The 19,663-nt window shown below is 35.8% G+C and overlaps 1 protein-coding gene across 15 annotated transcripts in view; it reads right to left on the reverse strand.

The window, feature by feature from the left end:
- Positions 1–19,663, reverse strand: part of LRRC2 (leucine rich repeat containing 2) — a 165,366-nt gene that overhangs the window by 37,436 nt on the left and 108,267 nt on the right. For 13 of the 15 annotated variants that reach the window (XM_083817938.1, XM_083817936.1, XM_083817942.1 and 10 more), the window contains 2 exons: positions 11,216–11,426; positions 3,523–3,679 (listed from right to left, as the gene is read on the reverse strand). In XM_083817938.1, the coding sequence (XP_083674064.1) occupies positions 3,523–3,679; positions 11,216–11,426 (368 nt within the window). Of the gene's footprint in view, positions 1–3,522; positions 3,680–11,215; positions 11,427–13,014; positions 13,518–13,581; positions 13,764–19,663 lie in introns of those variants that run through there. The other 2 variants (XM_083817940.1, XM_083817941.1) reach the window with 2 other exon arrangements.

Consider the following 19,663-nt stretch of genomic DNA (forward strand, 5'->3'; position numbering starts at 1 on the left):
TGAAGGTATCCCCCGGGGAGGGGGGAGGGGTGGGAATTGCTGAAAATCTACTGAAAGGGCTGAAAAAGAAAGTGATGTAAATAAAAATGCAATGAGCTGAATTTAAGATACTTTAGTAGATCAGAAATCATATAGAAAAGTGATTTCTCTTTTTCATGTGAGCAGATAAGCTGAAACAAATACTCTGCTTTTCCTGTGCACAAGATGATGCACAGCTGTTTCACAGCTCCTGCACAGTACCCATGCAGTCAAGAGACAGAATATCAAATTCATCACAAAGCTGCTGCCCAAGAAAATCTCCTGGGTACATTCCTTCTCATTATTTTTTTCTGTTATTCCTGGGAAAATCAAACATGACAACTCTGAGATGGACAACAGTCCCATTTTACAGAGTTCTCACATCTCTCCATTTCTAGTTACTTGCTTTCCATGTTTTCCTTGAAAATATCTGCCTTCCATGAAAATATCTGCTATTACACAAAAAAAAGTCAAAAGTATTTTTATCTGTCTTCTGATCCAAACTCAGTCTTTTCAACTGCATAGATAATTATAGCTGAGAGAGTTGTTTGAAGTATCTGAGAATGGGTTTTAGTCTTTTCTCTGAAGCTGCTTCTAAATCAAGTAAAACATGAACTTCAGTTCCCTCAGATATTTTAGTTCACAGACTGCTACTGCAGCAATACCTTTTTCTATTTTTAATTGAAAATATTCTTATGATCTGCTCTCTCACGCTTTTAAAGACATCTTGTTAGACTCAAAAGTAGCCCAAACACAGCTCGCCAGTTTAGCTTCTGCTGGATGATTTGTTGGTCTAAACTCGGCTCCAATTCTGGCTGAAGATTAAAGATTTGACAGCGTGCATGTCACTGCCAACTTCAACCATCTGTCATTACTCTCAAGTATGTTTTAGTTGTGATATTTACCTACTTGTGGCTGTTTTGTAAATGGAACACAAAAAGATAGATACCTTAGCACTTAACCTTTCCAGAGACCTTAACTTCTGATTTAGCACCCAATTGTCACTCTTTGCTAAAACAGAGCTCCAAAGCCAAACACACATAGATTATTTTCCCTGCGATAATTTAGCAGTTAGAGGACTAAAGTCTGAGGTTTCATTTTAAAGTAGCAGAAAAATATATATATATCTCCAACTTTTTTTTTAAATAAGGTCTTATTAAGATAACAAGCATTTCCAGTATGTAGGAAATAAAAACTTACCTACCACCATTTGGAAGCACATCAATTTACATGTCCATAAAGAGATTATACAAATTGAGAGAAAAAATTCTTTGTAATTTACACCATAACAAGAGCAGCTTCATTGTGCTACTAGTAGATGTAGCAGTTGTGCTACTAATAAGTCCTAGCCTAATAGGACATGGACTAAAACTGAAAGTTATTAAACAGTTTGGGCAAAAAATAAAGTTAATAGTTTAGCTACATAGTCCAGAAGGGGATTTGTTGTATTATTTCTCTTTAAATATCATCAGTGAATCAAGGTCTTTGTCTGAATGTACTAGAACTGCTGCTCTGATGTGACTACTGTATGATGTGGTGTCTCAAAAGACACCATAGGTTTCAAATCCAGGTTTCTACAGATGAGGGTTTAGTACAGTCATGCTTCCTCTCATTTGATGAATCTTGGGAATAGAAAAAAAATCTGAACAAGAGTTCACTGTTAATGAACAGGAGAGTGCTGAGTGCTGTAGCATTGTGTCTGAAGCAAGCAAACTACAGTTGTCTAGCATTCAATAGCCCTTCAAATCAAACATTTGCATTAAAAAAAAAAATAGCAGCAACAAAAATATTGAAAGGAAGAAATCAACATCTTGTGTTTACCCTGGAGGGATGAGTATAGATTGGAGGGAAAGTGGATGAATGGGGATAGCACAAAAATACTGAGCAAAATTCCCATAATTTAAATGCAAGTGAAAGAATAGTGATTGCTACTCAGAGCACCTGAAAATTTCTTCCTTGTTTCCCAAGAAAGGTGTCTGTTGTGCCCTTTAAATTGCCCTCTACAGGAATCGGTTATGGTAGAATGATCTGTTTGTGCATCTTTATTCTGGAAACAGATTTTATTATCACTCATAATCACTTTTTCTGTGTGATCTTTTTCATTGCCAATGACCCAAATTACAAGAATTTAAGAAAAAGAAACAAAAAGCTTTCTTGGTCTCTGCCTACCTTGATTGCTAAACAGCTACCCCTCAAAACTCTATTCTCTCTCCCCCCCGCCCCCCCCAGGTTTTAAGGCCTCTGGAAGAGGACTGTGCTTTTTTTGCTTTTCTTCTTCACTACCAGGTGGAAGGTGTTAGTCCATTAATCTCACTGACCTGTCTGAGTTCTGTAGTCAAAGTGCTGACAAAACAGTTATTGTTTATTTTATGTCCATTATCTCCTATTCATGCCTTGCTTATGATTTGTTAGTATATTTATCTGCCAGGTTGAAACTAAAAAATATATCTCAATGTCAGTGGGAAATTTTCTGTATAAACAGTAACATTAGTAAATAAATCAAAATCATTAGTGTTACTCTGTCTGGCAGAAAATCTAGCAGTTCCTTCTGTGTTGCAGGATGCACTCTCCCTTTCTTCCTGTTTTTCTCGCATAAACATATGATAACAATGAAGATGAAGGCTTTAGTCTTCATTCATTGTCTGAAAGATATTAATTCACAGTGTACATACGGATTACCAGGCAAAGGGAAAATTTAGGACTACTATATTTGAAAACAAAGGTCAAGGTGTCAGTACACATAGGTGCATGGATTTGACTCTCAGGGGCCCATAAACCCTCGTAGTACACCCAATTCCTTCAGCTCTCAAAGGTACCACCGATTAGAGCAGCACTCTCCCAAACAGTCCAAAGGGCAGGAAATCCCTCTCAAACCATCACAGGCTTTCTGTTTCTTATGCTTTAAGATCAGAAAACACAAGAGCCAAGTACTAAAGTTATTATTATTATTGTATAGCTTAAAACAGAAAAGGTGTATAGAAGAGTTAAGAATTACGTAATCTCTCTAAAAACCCTGTTGTCATGTTGGAAATACCAGTTTATTGATAGGAATTGTTACTGAACCAATTACAAAATTGAAAAGATGGATTTTATGCGAGATTATATTTCTAGATTTGTTATTACCACAATCTTATGTTTCAATTCATTTTGCTTGTAATACTATTTCTATTTTTCCTAACCCTTGACAAACATAAAACACCACCTCTTCTCAGAAAGTATTATCCGTCTACTGAATAGTTGTCCCATAGTCAGCAAAAATGTGGGTTACCTTTTCCCACATTTGGACCATACTAAGACCATGCAATTCAGCAACTATAGCCACAACCAGCTAACCATAAAAATTTAGACGTGACTGTTAATTGAGACAAAAAAAAAAGAAAAAAGAAAAAAAAAGTGAGAACATAATTATCAGGAGATGAATAAGAATATTTATGAATGTTAATTTTCCGCCAATATAGTTAGATGGCACATGTATAAATAACTGAATAGTTTGAACCAACATACCAATTTCCACTGGGAGATGGTTGATTTGGTTTTTTGACAGCTCCAGAACTCTCAGATCTTGAAACAAAGCAATGTAGTCTGGAATGGTTTGAATCAATGTATTGCTTACATGCCATTCTTTCAGAAAGGTCTGGTCTTTCAGAGATTCTGGAAATTCCTGTAAATAAGATTATATAAATAGAAATCATCAAGATAGAATTTTGTTCTGTCATGTTTCTAAATAGAGTGAAAAGAATTCCCATGGCCAAATCTCAACACTTTCCCTAAATTATCTTGATGTAGAACATCATTTTGCCAAATATTCATAGGATTTGTCTTTTGATGAGTATTGCAGATGTCTGTCACCACATAATCTTTTTTTTTAGCTATTAATGCGATTATTTTGCTCTAAAACTGAAACCTATTTGAAACATTCAGCTGTTTGGTGCCTCCCATATTATTTCCCTTTTCCAGCTGGAGAATTTTTCTAAAACACATTTTACTGCTTTAATTCGTACTTCAAGATATGGTAAAATGCAACATGGGAACAAAATTGTGGGTGTATGGAGATTATTGATATAGGTTTTGCCACTAAAACAAAAAGTGTCTTCTTAATACCTGACGAGGATACAAAATTTTTTTGCCAAGATGGAACATGGTCCAAGGAATAGAAACATTTCAGATAGGATAAATACACGTCATTTATTGAAAGTGTTATTTCAAATATGTAACTTAACTTCATAAGTCATTTCAACAGTTTGAGGATTTTTGCTCATTTGTTTCTTTTAATAAGAACAAAAATATTCAACTTTTAAATCAGTCAACCATTGCAATTAGTTCTTATTTTAGTCATAGAGAATTTATTTTCTTTAACATTTTTAGGATTGTTTTAAATACACAGCAAATAAATTTGCTTCTGGGTAATTTTCACACAATATTTTATCTGTTCAAAATTTCCAAAGTATAACAGCTAAATTGGCTGAAGGTTTTAGAGCCTTTAATTCTTAAAAAATTGCTTTAGTTAATTAGTATTGAGTTCAGATGTACACTTCTTTGAATTGTGTCACCAAATCCCTTTAACTGAATCAGATAAAAATCATTTCATAAAGCTGAAGGTCAGAACACTTAAAGTCAACTTACTAAACCAGCACATAATTTACCAGTCTGCCCTGGATTTTATATCATTTTATGTTAGTAACATCTGGAATAAATAATTGTGAAGAGGAGCTAACTTTGCTCCATAAAAAGAGGTGCAATAATTTAAGCCTTTAATTCTTTTACACCTTCCAATATATTTTTCTGTGAATAAAGAATTCTACACAGTAGAAATTGCTGTTTGGTATTTTTTCCATCTAAGTTTCATAGATGCCCCAAGACATTAACTAGAGTGATGCACTTAAATTGTGGGGTTTTGTTGGTTTGTTTGGTTTTGTTTTGTTTAATTCTGAACTAAGAGCAGTGTTGTTTAACTCTTAGATAAATTAAAACTTCTAATTAATTAAAGATATCCTGGACTGATGATCACTTTTTTTTCTTTATTTGGTTGTTGCTGTCTCATATTTCAGTTCTTTTCAAATATACATATGCAGACACTTAGCCTATATATGTAGTTCTGCCTTTCTACCTGCCTTTCCATGTCTGATATGGATCATTTCATTTCTTGCTTCATTTTCTAACTACGTGTATATTGCATTGTGATCCATCTTTCATATTTGTCAGTTTATGGCAGTTGAAAAATAAAATAGCTTAAACGCCTTAGGACAAGTAAGGAGAAATCTTTCCATCTTTCTGGTGTGGGTTTCCACCAGCGCACCTTCAATGCTGCACATTTTTCTACAACAAAATAAAAGAATAAATGCCACTGCAAATTCAGTTAGTATTGCTTTTCTCAGCTTTACAGAACTGAAAATGTATGACATAGGGAATAATAACATTAACTGGAGTATTAGAGATACTACTGTAAGAAAGAACCCTAATTCACTAAGAAAGGAGATGCATAACATTAATACAGGAGAAAAAAATGTCTGGGAACCAGATACTATTTGCCACTTTATTTCTGCTGTTGTGCCACAGCCTAGGTCTGTCTTGGTCTATTCCAGTGACCTGCTGTTTTTTGATACCTTGTTATCAAAACAGACTATCTTCCAGCTCCTGACTGTCAAATGCAGCTGGGAGCAAAGGATAACACTTGCCCCTATGAAGCCAACAAACCCACAGTTCTCCCAGACCAAAGGGGGTACCCCACAAACTTCTTTTTATATTTAAAAGACAATGGAGAACAAAAATCACTCTCAGATAAAGATAAAGCTGCCCAGCTCCTTCAGAAAAAATAAAATAGACAAAATATTTAAGTTTGTCTATGATTAATGAGAAAAAGGTTTTAAAAAAATCTTTAGTAACTGTTGTTTAAATAGTGCCGAGATTCTTGTGCAATAACTGACATAAATTCAGGCATAAAGTTAAAAGAATGGAACCAGGTTCCATTCTTCTACCAGTTGTCCACACTCATTTTCTCTTTGGATTTTTTCTTTATATCTTATAATCATATTTACAATTTCCAAATCTGAGTTTACAAAATCTTTGCTATAATGTGCTTTTCTTTAACATTCTCCACCTTACCATATTTTTTTTGTGTTGCTGGTGTGATATTTTACTTCATTTACAAACTAGATACGAATGGGAAGAGAAATTTGCACAAGTTTTATATTTGCTTTACTCTCTGATTCCCTTGTGTTCTTTTGTAATCTTCTGCTGCCATGCTAAAGCTGGCAGCCTGCTGATAAATTACTCCATGAAGACTGACACTTGGAGGATAGCCAGTCTTTTGCCTTTAACAGCAAAACAATAACAAACTCCTTTGACTGGGGGATGGGAGGAGGTGGAGTATGAAAAGGAAATAAATAGCAAACCTACAACCAGTGCTGATTTTACTATTTCTAATTAGAAGAGAATTTACCTGGCAGACATGAGCCTGAATTAAAACTGTGACCAAAGTATTCAGCTCTGAAAATTTTAAATTCTGCTTCTATTCCTAGCCCTGTAATTTTACCTGTCACTGACCAAAACAAAACATTGGGTCCAAATTTCTCTCATCTTTGAGAATCATTGGATCTAGCTCCAAAACTGGGTTAGGCAGTTTTTAGGTTTTGGGAAGAAAAAAAATAATAATAATAATTAAAAAAAAAATCTCTGGAAGTGAAATAAGCCTGAGAGATTTTCTCTGTTCATTTAATGCAGTGATTCTATTCAATTTGTTGTGGCAAACAAATTCCTCGCTGTCACTAACTGCTGGAAATAAATGGAAATTCTCTGTTCTCAGCAAAAAGACAGAGCATGTCAGATGGTAAAAATAGAAAACAAATACAAATCTAGTAATTAATTTGCTAACATTTTCTGTGAAGAAATGATATGAAGAAGATCATGATTTACTAGTAAAGAATTTTTCCATCACTCATTCATTCATTTGTTGTGCACATTTGATATTTAAGTTGTTTAAATCTGTTAAACCAGATCCTCTGCTGAGGAAAATCATCACAGCCAAGTAGAGCCCTGTTCTGCATTTGAGTGAACATCATCACCACTCATTTGCAAATCACCACTAATATTGCAAATTCACAAAAGTTGTTTTTCCTGAACTTTTTCTGAAAATCATTTAAAATCACTGATCCGCTAGAGAATAAACATTCATTAGTTAGAAGCAGAAAGCAAATGCTCAGAAAGGAATAAACAGTTAAAGTAAATTCATTGAAAAATTCATATGAATATTCATAGTGTTATTTTCTACAGTTTTCATTCAGCTCTAATAGCCGTGCTGTTTCTCTGAAGAAATAATTTAATTCAGTAGATACAAGCTTACATGTACAAAGGATCTCAATTAAGTGTTTCATCAATTCTTCATCATTCTCTCCTAGGCAAGTAATTCGAATGTACAATTCAAGAGTCCAAAGTCCCTGAAGAGCTCTCTTTTACAGGGAGTTTGCTTGGAAAACTCTTAGAGAAATAACAAACAGTTTCTGAAACATACCTTTGGAACTCCAACTTACTTGTGGCTCAGTATACTCTTCTCATGACAACAAGTCCCATGGCTTTTGTAAACACAAGAGGATTTAAGAGACTCGCTGTTGCGGGCAATACAAATGGGTTCTGCACATTTTTTAAAAAGAGAAAACTCTGACTTCTTTCACAGTGTCAGATTATGAGACTAGCCTGTTTGTTGTTGTAAGATCTTTTCTCTCCTTTATTTTTTGTTGTTGTTTATTTCAACAGCTAAGTATAAATATTAATTAATACTGTTCCCAGCTTGCAGAAATGCATCACACAGGGATGTAGACATTTGAGTCATAAATATTTGGTTGGTATATAAAAGAGGAAACAAGGACCACTGAATCTTTTGAATGTTGTCACACAACCTCTTCGTTGTGGAGTTCTGACAGACAAAGGTAAATCTATCTCATTGCTGCAGTTATCAACCAAAACCCATAGCCAGAAGTTACCCATTCTAGAGAGGCATAACCAAAACAATGCCCAAGTTATTTTCAGATTCAGAGAGTCTCAGTGAGTACAATTTCTTCAGCTGTAATGGCTTGATATTGATACTGCTTACAGCATTGTTGTTCAGAAGATTTCCATTAAGACATTGCAACCAAACTTATAAACCCATAGTGACTTAAGACAACTGCAGGCTTAAATTATGTCTCAAAAATTAACTTAAAAGTGAAGCATAACTAAAAAGAATTAATGATCCACAAGGAATTATGGATCTGCATTTCCCTAGAATTCAAGTCCTAGTCTCTCTAGCTTGTACTCAGTCCCAATTTATTTAACCTAATATTCATTCTATGAGTTTTATCTTTCTCAGAGATGTTAAAATAATTACTTTATAACTAAAAGGAATAGTGAGTTTCCACTTAATTAAAATACATTAGCATTTCAATAACATTTGAAAAGTAGAAAATAGGTGGCATGGAGGTCCTTAAGGAAGGAATTCCTATTAGGAATTCAAAATGTGTGACCTACTTTGATTTCCTCTGTTCCTAAGGTTCTGCAAAGGAGACCCAAGAAGATTTTCAAAAGAGCACTCTCCAGATGATTTTCAAAATACTTGTCCAAGCTATTCCAGTACACAGTTAAACATTTTATGGGACCTATTTTTAAGCTTGCACTCAACAGTGCAGAGTCAGTGAGCCAGATTCCCTGCTATGCTCTACAGATCTGAAGCATGAAACAATAGCCTCTTTGTAACGTGTCTACATTTTTACCGTCTAGACAACATGTGTACTGATGAGTACCTGGTATAAGCTATAATTTTAATTGGCTGCAACATTTCAAATAGCTCAATTAGTTGATTTGTGTGCTCAGCTCATTTGCTGTTGAAGTTTCTAATGACAGACCTTACATGGAGACTTCTGGGAAGGATATGGTAAAGCTACTTACTTTCTTCTTGCAAAATCCCTGTGCTGGGGATTACTCTTCTGTGAGACTTAACTTCACAGCATTCAGAAAGAAAACTGGTAGAGCCTAGAACCAAGCCCAGTTCTCAAAATTAAACCTGTAAGTCATACCAACAACCTACCCAGATTTACCTGTCTAATGTCTAGAGGATATATTACTGCTTCATTGATGAGAGGAAAGGAGAAATGTAATAGAAATACTTACCAGCTAAAAATGAGAGAGAGAGACAATTCAGCAGCTAGTTCCCAAAAGGGCACTTAGTGGGGCTGTGCTGTTCACTGCTGCCAAATGTAAGAGACCAGCCAATATGAAAACAAGCTAGTTAAGTCCCTGCAATACTAACAAGCAAGCCTGGTTTTGACATCTAGTGTCTGAGTGCTTAATCTCCCAGACTTTCAACTCATAGATGTATTTATGTGCAAAATCAATAACAAAAACTGAAATGCAATTGACACCACAGCTCCTGGCTACACAAAAAAAACCAGGATTTTGGGATGAAACTGTGCCATGTCCATGGATATTTCTGCACGCAAATTGTCAGCCAGTACAGCTTTGGTTGTATATTTTGGAAATGCATTTTCTTTAAGTGCAATTTCTTCTGAAGGGCTCATAGAGGAAAAGAGTGTCATGTCTGATTCTTTATTTGTTTTGGAAGTAACAGCTGACATTTAAAAGAAAAAAAATATAGAGAAATTATATTATCTGAATAACCAACGTACATATTTGAGAAAATTACATTATGGGGAAATATATTTCCTTCAGAACTTTGTCAAGTGGATTTTCATATTTTTAAAATAATTTTCACCTGTTAGAGACTGCCAGTGCTCTTTGACTTTGAAAGACCAATGGTCTTCTATAAACAAAACAGTTTTGATTTTATCTTTGTCTGCAGACATCTGAATTATGTCAAAATATCTTGCTGAGAAAGCAAGATATTTTTAGCCAAGCTAGATCGGGACAACAATACACAATGGTTGTGTGATAAGCCCACATATGATATGAAGACAGAATGAAAGTTCGTGATGGTTAAGATTGTACTGCTCAAGATGGCACAATGTATGTAACCATACACCAATATCCCTGAAACGTGATCTTTCAACATGTTATATTGAAATGAAATGGAAAACACAGTAAACTATATATGTTTCATTTTGCTTCTTAATGTAAAGCCATGTTTATGATAGCAAAACAAAATGTTAACCTATTGGCAAAAGAGAAGAAAAAGTTTTAGTTAATGCAGTTCTCTGCTTCGTGATGCAAAGTAAATATCTGCAGGTGGTACAATATCAGTGTCCAAGGAGTGTCCTCTTTTGTTTTCCCCTTCAAATACACATAAAAAGTTTAAAATATAAGACAGTGTGCATTATGAAACTACACAGCTTTAACATCATTGTCAATATCCAAGGTCCTTGAAAGCTAAGACATAATATCACTCCAGCAACCAATCCCACCAGATAAATAATTGGCATTATGTTCTCCTTTCTAGAGCTAGATGGGAACTATAATTTTTTATTTTACAGAAATTTTGCTTACATTTTGTTTATTCAGAAAAGAATTACAGTAAGAAAAGAACTAAAGCTGAAAACGAAAAGACTTTCACATCAAAGTTCAAGTCTAGGACAAAGTTATGTTTCAGGTCAACCAAAATAATTGTTTACTAGATAAGATTTATTCACCTTATAGATTGGCTTTTTCATTTGCACTTTTCTTAATGAAAATTTCAAAAATCCATTTCAAAATGATAAACTACACAAAAATAAAAATCTAATTCTAATATTCTAATAAAAAAGCCTGTCTCCTTAATAAAGCAATGTGCATTTTACGTACATTTCAGGCAAATCATTAACAACTCTAGGAAACTCCAGGCAAACTGTAGTCCCCCTTTTGCTGAATTTCAAACTAGCATTAACTCAGAGCTCATTTTTAAGCTTGTATTTAACTTAATATATAACCAGAAGCACAAAGTTCTTTTTTCAGCAAGACCATTGTGTATTGATGTTAATATTAGTTTAGATTTGAACAGAGCTTGGGAAAGAGAAAAAAAAAACTGTGTATATAAGTAGGGCCTTTACAGTATTTAGCATATTTGAAAACTAAACCACTAGTTTAAAGTAAGACAGGAAATGCTTTTGTCACTTCTAACACAGGGAAAAAGCATCATTATCATATGTTTGGCAATGAAAAAAATGTTTTGCAGCATTAGAAGATACAGTGCAAAGCTACCCAATCTCTTTAACAATAAAAACATATTTTCTATATTTACCGTCCATTGCTGCCCAGAAAGCTGAAAAATAAACTTGTTTCTGTCCTTATTTGCTTCATCTGACAGTGCACGCTTTTTCTGGAGCTGAGGAGTCTTTCCATATGTGTCCAAGATCTTCTCATCAGTGTCTACAAAGCCATTCTTAAGGTATTTTGACTGGGGAATGCCTTTCTTCCGGCACTCCAGTATGAAGTTCCATTCCTGCTTTATCCTGAAATAGTGACAAAAAGTGTTTATGTGAATAAGCTGAAATCACAGAGCACAGAAGTCTTAAAGCTCAACCTTTGTTTGCACTAATAATTAACAAAATATAAACATGCACCTAATGTATTGGTCATTTAGAAAAACAAATGCATTCCTGGAGTCATGCTTAGATTTTTGAGACTGGCATACGGATTTCAGATGAGCAGGATTTCATATAGTTTCTATAATACAGTGACACTCAGGGAATAACAGAAAAACAGAGACTGAGCCTATTGTCACAGAAAGCAGCATGAATTATGCCCTTTATTTCACAGGAAATGAGATAGGATAGAAAATACTTTCTCACAGAACAAGGAACATTGTATGTACATACAAAAAAAAAAAAAAAGACCTGGTGATATATATGCAAAATTTTTCAGTTAGAAAAAAAAAGTCATTTTAACAAGTAAGGTGTTAGAAATATTCCCTTTTTCCTGCCCTTTCTTGTTCCAGTATAATGATCTACTTCCATTTTTAAACATTATCTTCCAACACCATCTTCAAAGGTGAAAGTAAAGGTCAAAGTTATCGCATGCTAACTAATTTCAGTTTAAATTTCCATGTAACTTTAGGCTCACCTCCAGGGCAAAGTATTACCTATATAACTTCAGGTGCAAATTCAATTTGATATAATTAAGCAGTGCTAAAAGCACATGCTTTAATTTAAGAGAGATTTATTTCAGCTTAGTCAATTAAGGAACAGGTTGATTAACGGAAGCAAGGCTTCCTTATACCAAAATAAGACTCTGCACAGTCTTGTTTCATAAATCTGTTCTCGTATTTGGAATGATAGATTTTTTTGTTGTACGTAAGTTTCAATTATGCGATCTCCACCCTCTGGCAAAAAATTTTAAGCTAAAGACATGGAGAAAACTGACAGGTGCAGAAGGGAACAATGCTGAGGATAACATGCCCTCTAGGGAAACAAACCCATGAATGGCATATCCTAAAAGGAGAAGCAGAAGCAAGTTTGTAAAGTTTAAGCAGGAATTAATAACAATTGTAAACATATTCCTAGCTAAGCATTGGATTTGCTCTAAAATTATAAACTTTAAAATAATGCCACATTAATGAGCAAGAATATGTGGTTTTAAATCATGTACAATAAATCAGTTACAAACAAATACAAGAAACATCTTCAAAACATGGTGCATGTAAGCAATTTTCAGACACTCATAGAAAGATATAAGAAAAAATGAAGAGCAGAGTATATGTATGGGAATAGGATACTGTACATTAAAAATTATATTTAACTCATTACTATAAAAATGAATATACAGGGATCAGAAATGCATGTTTAAACAGAAAGGGTGTTACTCAGGCAGTAGTGAAGTACCTAGCATGAATGGGTGTTCTTACTAAAACATTAGGGAATATTGGAGAAACCTGAAAGCAGAGAGCACAGCAACAGTAGGACACTTCAGCTATCCATAAACACACACCACACTAACACAATGTAGACAATATACAGTTTTGCAAATCACACATGACTTTATCACAGCAGCTTGTCTGAGAGACCATAAGAAGACTAGATTTAGTTTAAAGCAACATCATACCATACACAGGTCATCAGAAAACTACAGAAGACCCCTGTTATAATAATCACCACAATGTATTCCCATGGGAGAGAGAGAGGGTGGGGTAGAGGGAGAGGAAGGGAGGGAGGGAGGGCGGAGGGAAGGGAAGGGCAGAGGGGAGAGGAGCGGAGAGGAAAAAGTGCAGCTGACGGGGTAAAGTGCTGGCAGATTGCACGAAGACAGCACAATTTCAGAGTAAGTACATTCTAATGAAGGAATCACGTCCTCCTCTCACTTCCAAAAATGGGAAAAAGAAAAAAAAAAAAAAAAGAAAGAAATAACATTTATGTTCACATGAAGGAGTGAGAAGGCAGTATAACTCTGACAAGTTAAAAGTAAAACCATAAAAAGGTAAATGAAGTGACTTACTGTAGGTATACAGATGAATGGGAAAAGGATTTTTAGCACATCAGAAGCAAGAAGCCTCTCATAAAGATGGTGGGAACAATAACTTATCAAGGTATGAAAAGAGCAGTAAAGAAATACTTAAAGAAGTTATTAAGAGAGCAGGAGTTATTAAGGAAGCTGCAGAAAAGTTAAACTTACCCTTTGCTTCGGTGTTCTTTGGAGAGATTAGTATGCTCTTTAGAAGCAAACATTTTGAGAACTTACTGACATTTAAAGTGCCAATAGAGGAGGCTTGAGAATAAAAGAAAAAAATATCTGAAGTAAATCTCCCAGCTTCTGTCAGTGCCTAATTGTGAACTGCTTTATACCACAACAAGCTGTGATATGTAAATGAGTAAGGAAGAACAAAAAAAAAAAAAAAAGGCAATCAGAAAAGTGTTTACCACCACATTTCAGTTTAGGGAGTCCCTAGAGGAGTACTGAAGAAGTCACCATAGTCAAGGAAGAGTCCTCAACCAAACCATAGCATGTCAAAATCTTTTCCTAAGATACTTGAAATAGCAAAGACAAGAAAATGGGTTAGAGGAGACACATCTGCCTAAACCCTTTTTGTGGTCCTCCAAGATACTGCCTCTGTTACCTCTAGTTACAGAGGGACAGACTCCCAAGTATCCAGTTGCACTAGACAGCAGTACCATAGGGTATTCCCTCCAGCTGCAGCCTGGAAGCACTCAGATGACATCTGAGCTTTCAGATGCTTTTACACATTAGCAAATTCAATTTTTAGAGTTTATCTTGCCTGTTTCAATCTGTCCTTTGAACCTCAGAGACCACTGGTGCAGTAGGGGGCAGAAAATAAAATAGCAAGAGATCAACAGGAAAAGCTAGAAAACAACATTTTCATATACTATACAAAAAATAAACAGGCCCAAAACACCTACTCACTGTTTTCCAAAACTTGTCTACCAGTGAGCATGGCTAATTAACTATAAAAGCTCTCATTATTGTGCAAGGTGGGTGGGAAGTGAAGTGGGAAGTAAAAAACAAAATAGTGAATTGAATCCCTGAGGAAGAGAACAAACAAACAAACAAAAAAAAATATCTGAACCATTACAGGGCAGAAATTGAACTGAAAACTCTGGTACTCTTTTTTTCTAAAATATTCTAAATAATCCTAGCTTTTCATACCACTGCTCTTTCTCACATTCCCACCAGTCCCCCACATAGAGCTTTTCTGTGCCTCTGCAAAGCTTAATTCTGCAGTACTGCCCTCTCATTTCAATGGAATTCCTTCATTTTCTACCAAGGAATTAAACATTTTATTTCAGTGTATAATTCAATATACTGAAAAAGCTTAATCCCATGATACTTTTTTAATATTCATTGATCTTCACTCACGCAAGAAATGACTGACATGTTCCTCAAGGTATAAATTCTAAGAATGTTAGAAAACTTAACAAATAGAAAGAAGAGGTCAAAAAGCCTAACTCTGGAAAAAAAAAAAAAAAAAAAGAAGTAAGGCACTGAGCTGCTGTACAACAGCTCAGTGCTGGCTGTGTCAAGTAGACATCAGGAACACAAGAGCAGAGGGCTTAGATCTGAGATTTTACTCTCTTACAGCAGAGAATATAGAAAAAGGCAAAAAGGCAACTGCATTAAAGATGAAAGAATAAACTGTCCTCTGACACTTTATTGATAACACATACAAAACATAAAATTCAGGACACCATTATTAAATCAGTTAATCAAATCAGCTAATCAAATCAGTTGGTGAAATATTGACTTCAGAAGAAAGGCATTAAGAATTAAAACTGGTGAGGAATTCAACATGGATATCCCAGACTGAGGTGGAAATCCTATGTCAAATTTCTTTGTCACATATCACTCTTACATCAAGTTATATCAATGTGCAATTTTAAGCTTTTAAAGAATGTTTTCTTATGGTTACCAGGCTAAGTACTATGTACAAGCACATTTTGAGCAGATGGAAAGTGAATTAATAATGGAGCAACTAACATGAATAATTTTGTACAGTACGTATTAGAATGAAAACATGACATATGCCAAGGGCAGAGGGTCTAATTATTTACAATCCCTGCTTGGACCCTTGGGGTATATACTAACCAAATGAATCAATCAGGCCTTTTTGGCCTGGAGGTGTAACTTCTGTCAAGCCAATATGTATAATTTAGCAGAGATTACAGAGCTGTAAATTGCATATCATATCGTATCATAGAATAGCTCAGGTTGGAAGAGACCTTAAAGATCATCTAGTCCCAACCCCCCCTGCCATGGGCAGGGATGCCACCCACTAGACCAGGTTGTACAGGGTTTCATCCAACGTGTTCTTGAACACCTCCAAGGATGGGGCATACACAGCCTCTCTGGGCAACCTGTTCCAGAGCCTCACCACTCTCTGCATGCTACAGCTGAAGTCATACCAAAGGATAACGAATCATAGAATCATAAAATCATTAAGGTTAGAAAAAACCTCCAAGATCATCTGCACCAACTGTCACCCTATGACCAATATTACCCACTAAACCATATCCCTAATTACCACATCCAACCCTTCCTTAAACACCTCCAGGGACGGTGACTCCACCACCTCCCTGGGCAACCCGTTTCAATGCCTGACTACTCTGTCTGAGAAGAAATGTCTCCTGATTTCCAACCTGAACCTCCCCTGGAGCAATTTGAGGCCATTCCTTCTAGTCCTTTCTCTAGTTATCTGTGAGAAGAGGCCGACCCCCAGCTCCTCACACTTTCCTTTCAAGTAGTTGTAGAGAGCAATAAGGTCTCTCTCCCCTGAGCCTCCTCTTCTCCAGACTAAACAACCCCAGGTCCCTCAGCTGTTCCTCATAGGACTTGTGTTCCATATGATTCAATCACATCATTATCAGTCAGCACTGTCTAGTAGTCTTTGTCAAAGCATAGAGCTAATGATACTCCTTAAAGGATCTTTGTGAAAATAAAGACTATTTTAAGTCTTTCTTTCCTCATGCTCCTCAGATAAAGTAAGATTACCACCGTGTTTTTGATATCTGAAGGTTATTGTGTGAGTCTTGAGGAAAGACAGAAAATACATCTAAAAAAGTGTGGCAAACAGAATATATCCACACATACAAAATCAGCCTTTAAATATTCTAATATTTTTCTAGAGAAATTAAATTTCTGGTCTTGGTACTTTAAGGGCTCCTGATAGTCCAGAACCATATTTCCATATATGACAAACAAATGAGGTGGCTACACAATCACAGCTCTCCTGAAGTTTACATCCTTTTATTAATAGTCTGTAATAAATATTTTCATCTTCCTCCAGAGCTTGATTGTACACTTGTAGTCAGATTAAAGAAACAACTATTTTCATTATTCAGAGAGTGGATGTTCGTCAGGTCAAGCCTAATTTAGGTGGGAATACAAACATAAAAAAATATTTTTCTGGACTTAGGAACCAAATGAGATCTAAGGATCCAACTCAGCTAATTACTCCCATATTTCAACATTGATCATCAAAATAGTTCCACTAATTTTAATCAGGCTGATTACAAGCTATTTACATGTGTCTAAAAGGTATATGTTACATACTTTTATATTTATAACACAAAAGCACATCTGTAGGACTTCGCTATAGCATACTGTAGATGGTACAGAAGAGTTATTTCTGGAAAGCCATTAAAGTCTTACTACAGCTTAACCACTGATTTTCAGTAAGCTTTCAAGACAATGCACTGTAGATATTAAGCAGAATCAGCAGGGAAATGGAATATTTAAGTATTTCCATTTTGGTGAAGTTTTCTTGAGCAAATTCTTTCCCAGATGCTACCTCACTACACCTAGAGCAAAGAAATTTTACAGCACATAATTGAGATTTCTTATGATAGAAATTTCCTTTTGAGGATATGGGACTTCCTTGCTTGCCATTTTAGATTCTCCAACAAAATCACAAATCTAATTAACCTGATTGCAAAGAATTACTGTTGAACAAATTTGATGATTGCACCCTTCAAAGGAGTGACCAGCTTGGAAAACAAAAAGCTTACATTAGTATGGATTTGAGTCATCCCAGTAACTGGAGAGTAATTGGATTTATTTGGATGGTTCTTCCTTCTGGAATTGCCTGCTGCTCAATGTCTGTATAGGAGATCTTGATGAAAAAGCTAAGCATCTTAAGTGAAGAAATGAAGTTTCACTAGAAGACAGTATTTCCTCTAAATCAGGATGAAAGCTGTCACCAGAACACTACATGGTGACACTGGTTTAGTACTCCTGAGTGATGTTTAAATCAGAATTACTAGCCATGCAATATCAGTAAACAATCATATGGAATGTGTATAAGAGCAGCACAGTTAAACTGGAGCTCAGCCCAGACTAATATTACTGACAGATGAGTAACATTTCCCTCAGTTTCAAGTGGACTAATTTAATTTCAGTCCTTCTGTCAGGCTCTTCAGTAGGTTATCAAGTATCGTGGCTGAGCAGCAACTTTTATCTTTCAACCCACTTGCGTGCACTATATTAAATATGATGTATACAAGTGTATAAGAGCAAAGGCAAATAATGAAAATGGTTATTAGTGTTCCAGAACTGCTCCCAGATTGTTACTCATAATTTGTGTTTGGGACTAAGCAATCCCAGATTAAGTTTTAGTCTTGTTTAGAAAAATTTCTGAATTGAGTATTGAGAAGGAGAATAAAAATAAACATCACAAATAAAATCTTAGGTCAGGCACAAATAGAGTTAAAACACCAAAATCTGGCAGAGTGAGACACCTATTTTATTAAACAAAGGTATAAACCATCAGGAAAAAAAGTCACTATCTGCTTGCAAAATGAAAGTTTGCTTTTGACTTCTTACATTCAAGTGCATAGTTCAAAAAAAGTAATATAAGCATTTCTGGCTAGTCAGAGCTTGAGGAGAAATTTTTAGAGGAGAGACACAGTGAACTATTATCATTTTTTTATATCTTATTGGTGAATGGAGGAATCTATGCCATTTCACAATGAAGATTTAAATAGATAATCTGGGCAAAGAGCTCTATCATATCCACACTTGAATGCTTAATTCCTCAGCCTTCAATTTTTAACTTACCTGCTTTTCATACAGAAGACAAACATCTTGCAATCCTTCCGAAAATATCATAGAATCATAGAATCATTTAGGTTGGAAAAGGCCACATAGTTCAAACTTTAACCTAACACTGCCAAGTCCACCATTAAACCATGTCAGTAAATTCTGCATCCACACATTATTTGAAGACCTCCTGGGATGGTTACTCAACTACTTCCCTATGCAGCATATTCCAATGCCTCATAACCCTTTCAGTGAAGAAATTTTCCCTAATATCCAAACTAAACCTCCCCTGGCACAATTTAAGGCAATTTCCTCTTGTCTTATCACTTAGTGCTTAGGAGAAGAGACCAATACCCACCTCACTATAATCTCCTTTAAGGTAATTGTGTGATAAGGTTTCCCCTGAGCCTCCTTTTTTCTAGGCTAAACAACCCCAGCTCCCTCAGCTGCTCCTCATAAGACTTGTTCTCTAGACCCTTCACCAGCTTTGTTGCCCTTCTTTGGACACACTCCAGCACCTCAATCTCCTTCTTGCAGTGAGGGGCCCAAAACTGAACATAGTATTCAAAGTGCAGCCTCCCAACAACTGAGTACGTAGGGATAATCCCTTCCCTAGTCCTGTTGGCCACACTGTTTCTGATACAAGCCAGGATGCTCTTGGCCTTCTTGGCCATCTGAGCCACACTGCTGGCTTATATTCAGCAAGCTATTGACCGATACCCATAGGCACCTTTCCACTGGGCAGCTTTCCAGAGACTCTTTCCCAAACCTGTAGTGTTGGATGGGGTTGTTGTACACCAAGTGCAGTATCTGGCACTTAACCTTGTTGAACCTAATACAGTTGGCCTCAGACCATCAATTCAGCCTATCCAGATCCTTCTGTAGAGCCCTCCTACGATCAAACAGATCAACACTTGCAACTAACTTGGTGTTGTCTGAAAATTTATTGAAAGTGCACTCGATCCCCTTCTACAGATCATTGATAGAAATATTGAAGAGAACTGGCCCCAGTACTGAGCACTGAGGGACACCACTAGGGACTGGCCTCCAGCTGGATTTAACTCCACTCACCGTGACTCTGTGGGCCTGGCCACCCAGCCAGGTTTTAACCCAATGAAGCACACACCCATCCAAGCCATGAGCAGCCAGTTTCTCCAAGAGAATGCTGGAGGAAGCAGTGTCAAAAGCCTTACTGAAGTCTAGGTAG

This window comes from Anser anser (genome assembly GCF_964211835.1).
Source record: "Anser anser genome assembly, chromosome: Z".
Lineage (NCBI taxonomy): Eukaryota > Metazoa > Chordata > Aves > Anseriformes > Anatidae > Anser > Anser anser.